At 34.2% G+C, this 12,591-nt stretch overlaps 1 protein-coding gene across 6 annotated transcripts; it reads right to left on the reverse strand.

Annotated features, from left to right (window-relative positions):
* Window positions 1-1,770: 1,770 nt before the first annotated feature.
* On the reverse strand, window positions 1,771-12,267 carry LOC116252064 (uncharacterized). 6 transcript variants are annotated; one of them, XM_050076817.1, is made up of 4 exons: window positions 12,073-12,236; window positions 11,637-11,709; window positions 10,431-10,470; window positions 1,771-1,840 (listed from the first exon to the last, which is right to left on the reverse strand). In XM_050076817.1, the coding sequence occupies exons 1-4, from the start codon at window positions 12,173-12,175 to the stop codon at window positions 1,799-1,801; spliced, it is 258 nt and encodes an 85-aa protein (XP_049932774.1). In that variant the 5' UTR covers window positions 12,176-12,236; the 3' UTR covers window positions 1,771-1,798. The 6 variants fall into 6 exon arrangements, 4 of the variants coding, with proteins under 4 accessions (XP_049932774.1, XP_031481992.1, XP_049932773.1 ...); XR_007572824.1 differs by lacking the exon at window positions 1,771-1,840 and adding an exon at window positions 2,629-3,145 and having other exon boundaries at window positions 12,151-12,267; XM_031626132.2 differs by lacking the exon at window positions 1,771-1,840 and adding an exon at window positions 2,629-3,140 and having other exon boundaries at window positions 12,151-12,261.
* Between the last annotated feature and the right edge of the window lie 324 nt (window positions 12,268-12,591).

Raw genomic sequence — 12,591 nt, forward strand, 5'->3', positions numbered from 1 at the left:
CTTGTTTTTGGATTTGATTCTATGAACCATAGTATTAATCTATCCAAAGTATGTTTGTTCCAATAACTGCTAAAAGAAGATTAATGTTATTCTTCAATCAACTTAAGATGGATTAAGCAAATTAGGAAAAAACATACCTTCCCATTACAGTAGCAATTACATATTTCTCACTTGCAACCGATTAGAGTGTTATTCACGTTCCTAGCATTGTGGGGTTTTAAAATCTTTGAACTAAATGAACTGAAGGGGTTGACACTCAGGTATGTGATCTCTTGGAAGAAGTCCCAAAAAAGAATCTCATTGTATAAACATCTTAGCTGAGGTTCTGCATGCAAACGACCCTTGTGGAGGTTTTTAAAGTGCTTGAAAGATCCCAAAGTATCATCTTTGATTACCATACACTGGATCGCTTTTCATAAACAATCACATGTTGAGTCTTTCGGTTTTTTTTCTAAGTGAAACTTAGGTTGGTTGGCCTCTTCGTATCCTCTATGTTACAACTGGCTAGTGTGTTTCTGTCTTCTATGTATAAGTGGGGTATTTGAAGGCTTCCTCTCCATAATTTTCTGGTTGAGAAAGAATTCCCATTATTTTGTTTGTGTTCATCTTCTTTTAAGTCCACCCATTATCAGACTTACTGGCTAGTAGCTTGAAAACCCTTTGAGGAACTTAGAAATTATTTTCGGCTACTACATAAGATGACGGTGCATCTCTAACTGCTAATAATTTTCTATATAACTTTTTACTATAGATAAAAACCCTTTTCTGTATAATTTTCTCTTCTTTTATTTGAATATATATATTTTCCAATAATCACACTTTTGTTGTGTATAACTGCCATATGACTGCTGTTATCATTTAGCATTTACCTGAACTTGTCTTCTACAATCACCCAACCAGGTTTTGACGTTTCAAAAATTCAAAACCTAGTTTGTCTTGTCATCCAAATAGGCAAACCAGGTTTTCTGAAATTATTTAAAAGTTTAGGTTTCATAATCCAAGTTTTGTCAAAAGTAAGTTTTTGAAGGTGTCATCTAAACCCTCCTTAAATATTTTGTATTATATGTTAACTGTAAGATCTTATTTTTATTCAACGGTTTTACATGGTTATGCTGGGCAGGTTAAGGACTGAATTTTGTTTGGCCTCAACTCAACTTCGGGTTCCAATATGAAAATGAAGAAAATTCTCATGGAAAAATTTATATTTTATAGTGGATGAAAATGTGCTTTAAGTTGAAATTCACTGCTACTGCAAGAGAATATGTCGTAAGAGGGGGCCACATAGGACGCTAAAGTGAAGACACCTAGCCATGTGCCAATCCTGCCACTCTGCAACCTAAGCTTTGTCATGGGCATGTCCCAATAACGATGGTGGTTGGGAGTTTCTCTCAAAAGACAGGTCCATTAAAATGGTTTAGTTCTTTAACCGATCCTCACGATTAAAAAAAGAAAAAAGTGAACTGTTGAAATTTGTTGCCCATTCCTTATAAAAGAAACAAAAGGTGTTCAATTTGAAAATAAATGTGATCAACACACAAACAGTTGATGCATCGTGCCCTTTTCAGATAAATTTTGCCCTTAAGTATTCCATTCACCTAAACACTAGTTTTGTCTCAACAACCTGATGTTTTTAAAGCGAATTGGAAATTTCTGTCATCCTTGGCTTGAGATTGGGCTAATTTCAACTCTAGACGAAATCAAGTTGCTTTCCATAAAAAGAATGTACAAAATTAGACAATAAATCCTAACAACTAAAAACAAAAGAAAATCCTCAAAAATAAGAATGATAGAGAAGAATTCAGAACCAAAAAGTTGCCATAGATTGCCCACTGCTCTCTGCCTTTCCTAAGTCATTAACAAAAGTATAAGATGCTGAAGTGAAAATTATCAATGGTCAAGAATAGTTCAAGTAAAGCGCCAATGTACACACTAAAAAAGTTTACTTGCCAATACTAACTAATGTTGTTAGATACAATGAAGTGAAGCGATGCACTCAGCCTATGAAGTGAGGAGAAGAAAAGTAAACCAAAGCGAAAAGTAAGCATCAAGATTGAAGAGATATTCATAAAAATAATTTTTATCAACAACAGTTTATATTTCTATTACAATTTTTTATTTCCATTAATTGTATTTATTTTATGTGCCCTAGGGTTTCTTATTTTGAAAAAACTACACACACACACACACACACACACACACACACACACACACACACACACATATATATATATATATATATATATAGAGAGAGAGAGAGAGGTGAAATTGGTATATCCTAGATCACTTAGGTTGGGGATTGAAACCAAACCTTTTAAATAGTTGTTAAAATATATCCTAAAAGGATTATGAATCTAGAATGTTTATAAATATTAGTTCAACATAAATCAAGTCTTGGTTCAAGTTGTTTTATGTAAAAATTATTGATGTTTGTACTACCAAAAATTGACATTATAAGAGCAACTGATTTTTCTATTATTTTAAAAACATGAGTTGACTACAAAAATGATTAACTTAATATATATTTCTTATCAAAACATTCTATATATGTATGAGAGCTGAAATCTTTCGGCCATCTTGAGTTCTATCTAATCATAGCCACCAATGCATCACATTGTCAGGTGGGATTAAGCACACTATCGATGCAGTGCATCAGATCATGTGTTGTGCATGTATAGGAACTGAATCTTCCGGCCATCTTGAGCTCTATATAATCATATGCACCCAATGCATTGCTTTGTCGGGTAAGATTAAAACACTTCTGATGCAATAAATTAGACAGTGTTGTGAGAGAGGATGAAGGATTTCTTTGTTGAAGCTCGGACGGAGAAATTCACAAATAAATAAATAAATAAATAAATACTTACCATCCATCTCTAATGACCAGATGGTAGGATTTTATTTTGTTTTACTTACACAACTTAAGAGAGAGAGAGAGAGAAGCAAGCAACTTAAAAGAGTTTCAACAATACATTGGCTCAAGCACACGAAAACACATGCATGGTGTAATCTATCGCCTGTCCACTGAAGAGCTATGTTGCTGGCTCGTAGTTGCATCATTGAAGGTGCCAGATCCCTTCCAAGAAGGAGAGCTCCAGTGCTAGGCCAGAGTTGCTTCTTGAAGACTCCTTGCTTAGACAGGACTAGGCTAACACAAGTTGGAATTTAGGAAAATAGGAAATAAGAAAAGAATTTAAAATATCTCTCAGACAAGAGCGTAGAGAAATGTCCTCTATTTTCAATCATATTTTGTATAAAGGAAGTAGAAAAATAAGCAAAACAAATTATTGCAAATCCAAAAGAATAGTTGATTTCCAGCCAATGGAAATCAACTCATGTAAGAGTTTCAGCCAATTACTAACATGCACATTTTGCAGGTAAAATTTGACCTCTCCACTTGATCATTTAATATTTGACTTGCCTTCATTTGATTTGTGTGGGATTTTTAGAGAGATGGGACCCAACCCATCGGGATGAGGCTTGACCATTTCCAAGACTTTTACCAGAGGTAATCAAACCAGACTAAGCTCTACTCTTCTACTTGTCTAAATGTCTAGATGTTATCTTATCCTAATGCAAAAATAAAGCAAACGTGCCCTAAATTTTAAAACTAATGATTTGTTAAAATCTAATTTGGTTTCAAAATTTAAGATTCATAATGAAATGTCATTAGATTATCTCCATTGTCATCATAGGCCGCTAACAACTTAATCTGAGCTATATGATGCATGCATGTCAAGGTTTTTTTAGAAAAATTGTTTTCAAATACTTGTGCATTTTGAAATTTCTTTTGAAAGCATGAATGTAAATTTGGAAAATGATGTACTAATTAGAATATAATCATATTTGAATTACTTCGTATACCCAAATTATTACTTACAGCATAGTACTAAATTCAACTTGTTTAGATTCTTATTAGAGGTGAATTGTGAGTTCTAGTGATATAGATATGTTTAATCTAAAACCAATGCATGCCTAATCTGGGTGAACTTATTTGAAGATTTCAAGGATAATTACTTAACCACAATTTAAGATTAAAGTCAAAGTCAAGGGATTAATTATCATTGAATCTCAACTAAATTTATTGTGTGAAGATGTATTTACCAAGGATGAACATAAACTAAATGAAATGCATAAATCAAAGATCACAAGTAAACTCAATGAAATACATCAATTAAAAGTAAACTAAATGAAACACACAAGCATTAGTTAAAGACTAATAAACTAAATTGGACAAACATAGATCAAGCTAAATGCATAGACTAAAGATCAAATGTAAGCTAAGTGGAATTCAATGGTCTAATCATGAAATAAAAAATATCTTAATGAGAGAGAAATGAAGAGGCATATATATATATATATATATATATATATATATATATATATATATATATATATATATATATATATATATATATATATATATATGAAGAGAAATAAAGGGGGGAAAATAGAGAGAGATGAAAGGAAAATCGAAAAAACAGAGAAAGAAAGACAGAAAATTTGAAAGGGAAATAGAGGGAGGGAGAAAGAGAGAGAGGAAAAAAAGGGAATTAGGGGAAAAGAGAAAGAAAACTAAAGATAAAGAGAAAAAATAGAGCGAATGATAAAGAGAGAAAGTAGAGAGAAACAAAAAAATTATAGAGAACGATAGAGAGACGAAGAAAGAAAATAGAGAGAGAGAAACAAAACTAGAAAATGAGAGACAATGATAGGAAGAGAAAGAGAAAGATGTAGTCAAGAGGGGCATGCCTAACCCCAAATGAACATGAAAATTAAAACAAATTAGCATACTTATTTAAAATTTTAAGAAATGATTATTTTATTTTAATATATCAAGATTAGTACTACGATTAAAAGATTAATCATTATTTAAGTAAACTAATTATAGTGATTATTAAGAGATGAACGTTACTCCTAAATGACAATAAAATTAAAGCAAATTTGTATGCTTATTTGAAATTTTAAGAAATGATTATTTTATTACTTAAATCTAGATTAGTATCACGATTAAGGAATTAACCACTCTTAAAATTTTATTTGAGCATACTAATTAAAGAGAACCTAAGTCTAAGAGAGAGAGGGGCATACTTACCTCTTTTAGGCTTAATTAAAAAGAAATAAAATTCTAATACTCTAAACAAGATGAAAAAGAAAAAGAAAAACAAAATAACATCATGAAAGTAAAGCAAAGTTGAGAAGAAATAGAAATGAAGAAGAAATTACCAAAACGAGTCTTCCTTGGAGGCCAAGGACGGAGATGAGACGAGAGGCAAAGAGAAAATGAGGGAGAGGGAGAGAAGCTCATGGGAGGAGAAATGGGCTATTTACAGTTGAGCTGGCCCCTTCATTTCCCTCACAAAGCTAGGAAATAGGCCATCATAAACTAGAAATGCAATAATTAGGTAATAAGGGCATTTAGGCTAAAAATAGGTCATAATGACCTAAGAAACACATAATTAGTCTACCAAGGGTGTTTTTGTCATTTTACGTTTAAAATAGATAATTATTTTCAAGAAAATGTAATTTCGCTTGTCATTTCAAAATATTATAAAAAAAATTTGACTGGGTCAAGGGTTATTTTTTGACCTATTGAACCCTACCAACCAAAAGTTGGCCGGGTAAAATACCCGATTTGGCCATCCGATCCTGACCATGGCCGGCATGATGCAGCATGTGCCAAGCACATGACCGCTCGTGGCCATAGGCAGCCAGGGCAGGGGCCAGGCATGCGCCCCAAGCCGTGCCAAGCACGGCCTTTGTGCCCTCAATGATGGAATTTTGGATATGGATCATGAGTTCTGGATCAAACTTTTTGGTTTTGCATTATGAGTATTTGGATTCTAGAACGGATCTCACCTCCTGCTAAGATGAAGTTTCTGGAAGACGTTCATTGAATGACACATCTTTCACTTTTAGGTAAATCTAAGGAAATTTCTCATATCTTAATGTAATCTTTTGACATTTGATACCATGGGGCTTCTTTGTATTCCACTTGACTTATTCTTTATGAAGGGTGGTATGTAGGTGTTCAAGTCTGCAGACTTCAACAGCCCGACAAGGTTCAGTCCCCTTAAACGCCATGATGGATCCCAAGCTAGCTCGTCCATCAACAAAGTGATTATACTCTCTTGAATATGAACTAATCCGAATTCTTCAAATTCTGAATGAATGGTTTGCTGAATTGCTGTAGGAAGCATGCATTGAGTATTTGACTCTCCATTCCTCATTTACTTGGTTAATGACTAATAAAGAATCACCAAATGTGTGAGCATTCTTTACTCTGAAATCCATCAATGTCCTCATTCCACGGATTAGTACCTCATATTCTAGCATGTTATGTATGCAAGAGAAATCATGCTTAAGAAAATATGGTATCATTTATTTTTCTGGGGTGTTGATGTGGATCCCAATTCCTGCTCCAACCATATTTTGGGAGCCACGGAAAAATAAGTTCCAACCAGGTATTTGGTTTATCCAAAAAAGTGTGTTCATCCAGAAAATCATCATCCTCTGTCTTGATGTCTTGATTGCATCTGTTGGTGGAAAAATGTCAATTGACTTGCCAATGCTTGAGCCTTTGTAGTTTTTTCTAACACGTATTTCAGTCAGGTCGTACTTCATAAGAACGACTTGCCATTTTGTTGTTCTCCCACAAAAAAAATTGGTTGTTTCATGATATACTTCAACAGATTAAGATTTGAGAGGACCATGACTTCACTAGCAAAGGCATAATGTCTCACTTTTGACATATCCAGACTAATGCTAAACAAGGTTTTTTTTATTACTGAATATCTCTTTTATATTGAACAAAAGTTTTGCTGACGTAATATATAGCATGTTCGATTTTGCACCTACCTACATATTATGCCAAAAAAATCTTTGCAAGTAGAGTCATTCACAGGAGATATTTTTTTATTTTCCCGAAAGATTGCCACAAAATTTTTATCAACCATATATGTGGACTGTATAAATGAAATAAAATACTTGTACTTGCCTATGCTCCTTGTGCGGGATTTCGAGAGATAGGACCCGACCTATTGGTACAAGGCCCAGGCCCAAAAACCCCTGCTTGAAAATGGGTCGACTTGGATCGGCCCAACGGTGGCCCGATCCTGCCCGATTGATTTTTAAAATTATTTTTTTTTATTAAAAATATATTTTATATTCAAACAAATTATTTTATATTTTAAAAAATAGTTTTTTATCATAACTGGGCCGGCCCGGCCCGATGCCCACCCCTAACTTTTAGTGCCTTTACTAGGAGTAATGAGATGAAGGGCTATACAAAAATGTTTCACTTTTTAAATTGAAATGTCGTCCAAAACCTAAGAAAGTAAACATATAGTAATTTTGAAATCATACATGTTTTAAAATGTAAGTAGGTATCAGAAATGCATTGATGAACAAGAAAAAATTAATATGAAGTTTGTTCATATCTGGATCATCATATATCAATGCAAGTTAAGATCCTAATATAATATGATGAATGCAAAAACTAGGTTATGTAGACCTAGAGTCTGATCTTCACTAGCAATTTGATATAGGATGTGGACATGTTTGAGGGAAATATGACCAAAATCAAAATGTGGTAATCATAATATGAGAGATTTTTGTTCTAAATTGAAATAGGAGATGTCATAAAGGTACAAAGTATCATATCATATTAGGAAACTTAACGATCCAAAATCCAAGATTTGAAATTGTGATTCAATATCCATGACCTAAGATTCAAGATCCAAAATCTAATATAAGAAAGCTGAAATCTAATGTTTGAGATATGAAATCTGGTACCTAAAATTTGAACTCTTAAATCCAAAATCCAAAGCTTGGGATACAACATCAATAATCCAAAGTTTAAAACCCCAAACCTGATGTCCCAAATCCATAACCTAAGGTTCAAGATCCAAAATCCAATCTCCATGATATGAAATTTATGATCCAAGACTCATTACATGAAATCTAATCCAAATTCTGAAGTCCAAGTTCCAAAATCTAATATTCAAAATATAAAATCTGAGATCTAGAATCTGAATTGATAATTTGGAATTTATAATCCAAAATCCATGATCCCATGTTTAAAGTCCAAGATCTGAAATCCAATACCTGATATCTATGCAAGATCCATAATAGATATCTGAAATCCATAATATATCATTGTCATTCTTCAGGTCTAAATCCAAACTAATTGTTTAATATCAAATCAAGTTTGATCAAAATTTAAGATCTAAATAACTAAGGCTAGGCCAGTCAAAAGGGCTGGGTTCGATCTTACCTAAGCTGAGTAGAAACCTAGCTGGGGACATCTTGATTGGGATGCATAAATTTGATCTTATTCAGACTGCATGATTCTGATAAGATTTTTATTCATCTTATGTGGATGTTAAGGAGGTTCACTAGATCTAGGCTATGGGATTGGGTTCAAAGATAGTAGGCTCTGAGACTGGTATGGGCTAGGTCTCAAAGAATTGAATAACATTGGGTTTCACGCCCACATGACCTTGGGTTTTAAAATCATTTGAACAAGTTAATTGTGAAACATTTTAAAAATCTATGATTTGAAATGGTTCTTGCCGGAGACCATACTAGATTCAGATTTTCACATACTTGGGCTAATGCCTCAAGGTATGCTACTACCTAGTTTGGTTTTGGATACATGTAGGTGTAAAGTGATCGTAGATGTTAAAATGAACATATGATGCACGAATAACAAAAACGATAAGAAATATGATCTATTATGCATTATGCAAACACAAACAACAAGAAATTATGGAATTAAAATGAAGAACGAGAAAAAAGAGACATACATACCACAACAAGGATACACGCACTAAGTTCTGTCAAGAATGGAGTTCTAATTTGAAAACGAGATGAACGTGTTAAAATTTGAAAAGAGATGTAGGTTACTTCAGGCAAACTCGATGGCTTTAAAATCATGAGCATGATTCTCATACATAATGTAATGATTTGACCCACTCCATGTCTTGAAACCTTGGTATAGTGGATCTTAATCTCACCACCTAGCAGTTTTTGTTCAAGTTTTGAAAAGATTAAGAACCAAAACAACTAACCACTTAACAACCATTTTTATAAGTCTTTGAATCAAAATCTTCAATACGGTACTAAATTTTTTGGGTCTTACAATACACCTCTTAACGCATATACGTGCAAGCGTGTAAGACCTCTAATTCGACTGTTGAACTGCGCTTTGATACCACCGTAACGACCCACTCCGAGGCTCAGGCCTTTGGTCTGGCAGATCCCAACCTACTCTCTAATAGTTTTGATTCCAGCTTGAAAAAAATTAGGAGCCAAGATGATTAACTATTTAACATCTTCATTTATAAGTCCTTGAAGATCATTCACAATCTTAAATACAATATTAAATTTTTGGGGTGTTACATGTAATATTTCTGGATTTTGAAAATCATGTTATTTTAGATTTGATCATTTTGGATCCAAGTTTGAAATTTGCTTTCATGAAAAATGTTTTTTGATATAGAACCACGTTTTTTATTGGATTTATATGTGGATGAAATCATTAGAATTTGAAAAATCTCTTTAGTAGCAAATGAGAATTGGATTTTGAATTTGATACAAGATTCTGGATAAAATTGGGACATATATCTGAAATCTAGTTTACTTGGATCTAAATATAACTTGGTAAAATTTATGTCCGGACATGAAAGCCAATTTGATTTAATGAAAATTTATTGGAAATGAATACTTTTAACATGGGCTGGGGAAATGGACTTGTGAAATGAATTGGATATAACTTTGGAAGACAAATTTGGATTTTAAAATGAGATTTTGGTCTAGAAATCTAATTGAAAATGTTGTTAATGTGGCATCGAGTCTGGCTCGAATCTATTGAGTGAGCCTTGGACTAAAGGGAATATACCACTCACCTCTAAAAAGGAAAAGGAACCCTTTGCTATATGCGTGGATGTCTTCTTAAACAAAATGTAGAAATTATGCATCGGCACTCTGGCGAGATGTGGAAATGATGGATTAAGTGATGGGACTTCCTCCGTCTAGTAGGAGATGGTAAACTGAAAATAGGATATAGGGCTATGGGAAGGGCCGATGGAGAAATTTGGAATTCCTATCACTACCGGTGATAGGAATGTTCTAGGCTAAAATATGAAGAGCAAACATTATTTTTAAACAACTCCTAAATCGATAGGGGTAATGTGTGATCCTATATATGAATGAACATAGAAAATTCCTCTCAATTGTATGTCCTACACAGACATACAAATGAGGTTATGTAGATGATGCTAAAGATCAGATGACAGTTGGAACATAGAAAATTGGACGTTTTGCTACACAGATAGTAATAAGTCCCACCATGGTTGCTGCTTTTGTTTACATGTAAAACTTTTATCAAATCTTATGTGCACACTAAATAAAATAAAAAAAACTATACTCACCTCTATTCTTTGTGCGGAATATAGAGAGATAGAACCCAACCTGTCGGTAGAAGGTTTAGTTATTCCTGACACTTTACCAGGGGTAATCAAACCAAAGACTAGACTAAAATGTTCCGCTTTTTAATTCTACATATCGTCCAACACTTAAGAAATCAAACATACTTAATTTTGAAATCATGCATGTGTTAAAATGTAAGTAGATCTTAGTAAAGAAATTAATCTAAAGTCTGTTTTTGTCCAGATCATAATAAATCGATGCAAATCAAGGTCATAATCTAATATGATGCATGAAAATACCAAGTCATGTGTACCTAGAGTCCGGTCTTTGCTAGAACTAGGATATAGGACATGACCTAACTGAGAAAAATATAATTAAAATCCAATCTTGTAGTCATACTCAAAAAAATTCTTGTTCTAAATTGAAATAAGAGATGTCATAAAGATACAAATTGTCATATCATGTGAGGAAAAATCATGATCCAAAATCAGTAATCTAACTTTTGAGATCTGAAATTAATACCCAAAACCCAAAAGATTAAATCCAAAATCAGAGATCCAAGATCTATAATCCAAGATTTGGAATTCAAAATCCTATAATCCAAGATCTGAAACCAGTTTGAAACTCAAAATTTGATATCCAAAATCCATAATTCAAGTTTCAAGATACAAAATCCAATAACAATGATATGTAAAGTTGGGCAGGAGTTTGGCTCAGGCCAGGCCTTGGTCCATAACTGCGGTCAGGGCTCGGCACAGCCTGACTGGATTAACATTTAAAAAAATAATATTTTCAATATAAAATAATATATATCAACAATTAATTATCATAAAGTATATATAATTATAAAATAATATTAAATATAAGTTATCCAGCTAACTCGGGCCTACTAAGGCCAGCCTAAAGCCCGTGGCCCGAAGTCCAGACTTAATGATATGAAATTTATGCTGGGACGTTTCATGGTGGAAACGAAAAGAAATTTTCATTTTGGAATAGGAATAAGAAATAAAGTTTAGTATTTCCAACGCAGGTTGTGTTTATTAACTTGGAATAAAATAAATTTCATGTAGGAAGAATTCGTGGAAATGGTGGGTTCTTGTTTGCAGAGGAGGAGGAGGAGGAGGAGGAGGAGGATGTGGCTGGAGGAGGGAGAAGGGCGCGAGGAGGGAGAAGAAGAAGGGAGGAGGAAAAAGGAAGGATGTCCATACTCGTCGACTGACGCCTCGACGCCTCTATTGCGGGAGATCTGGCTCCATACTCCTACGCCTGCGCTGACTCCCTCTTCACCAAAAGAACTAGCAATGTTTCAGAAAACAGAGAAGGAAAAGGACGCACCTAAGATGTTCAAACCCTCACCCCCAAATTCTTTTAAACCGACTGTTGACGAGGGTTTCAGAATATATTGAAACCCTCTGCTGAAACCCTCGGCACTGCCTGCCAAGGGTTCCAAAAATCTCTGGAGAAATCAAGAGGAAGGAGACATGAGGGCAGATAGAGAGGGAGAGATGAGGCGTTCGCCAGAAAAAGAGGCGTTGGCCGGAAAAAGAGAGGGAGAGATGAGGGCAAAAACAAAGGGACGACGATTGGGTGAAAAATCCACCGCAGAAAAAAGAAAGTGAGAGGGAAGGAGAGAAATCAACGCACCTGCCTTGTGTGTCCCCTTCCCCGTGAAAAATCCACCGCAGAAAAAAGATAGTGCGAGAGGGAGAGAAATCAACGCACCTGCCTTCTGTGTCCCCTTCCCCATTCTTTTCCCCTTCCTGACGCATCCTCCTTCCCCCGTCACGACCCCTTTCCATTCCCATTCCCCGTTCTTTCTTCCCTCCCTTCTTCCTCCTCCCTCCTTCCCATTTCCCATTTCCTGTTATCCAAAAATTCTGGAAAAATGTTTCCATCTCTCTCCGTGGAAACATGTTTCAGGAAATAAATTTTCATTTCTCATTTCAACAGTAAAAAAAAAAAAAATTCTATGTTTTGAAAATTTGAAATTTATTTTTTCTACTACAGTAAAATTCCGCCCATCAAACGAGAAATTGATAATCTAGAAGTTATGATCCAAGATCTAATGTCCAAGATGCAATATCTAATATTTAAAATCTAAAATACAATATCTAGACTTTAAAATTGATAATCTAGAATTTATGATCCAAAGTCCATGATGCC

Source organism: Nymphaea colorata, chromosome 1 (genome assembly GCF_008831285.2).
Source record: "Nymphaea colorata isolate Beijing-Zhang1983 chromosome 1, ASM883128v2, whole genome shotgun sequence".
Classification (NCBI taxonomy): domain Eukaryota; kingdom Viridiplantae; phylum Streptophyta; class Magnoliopsida; order Nymphaeales; family Nymphaeaceae; genus Nymphaea; species Nymphaea colorata.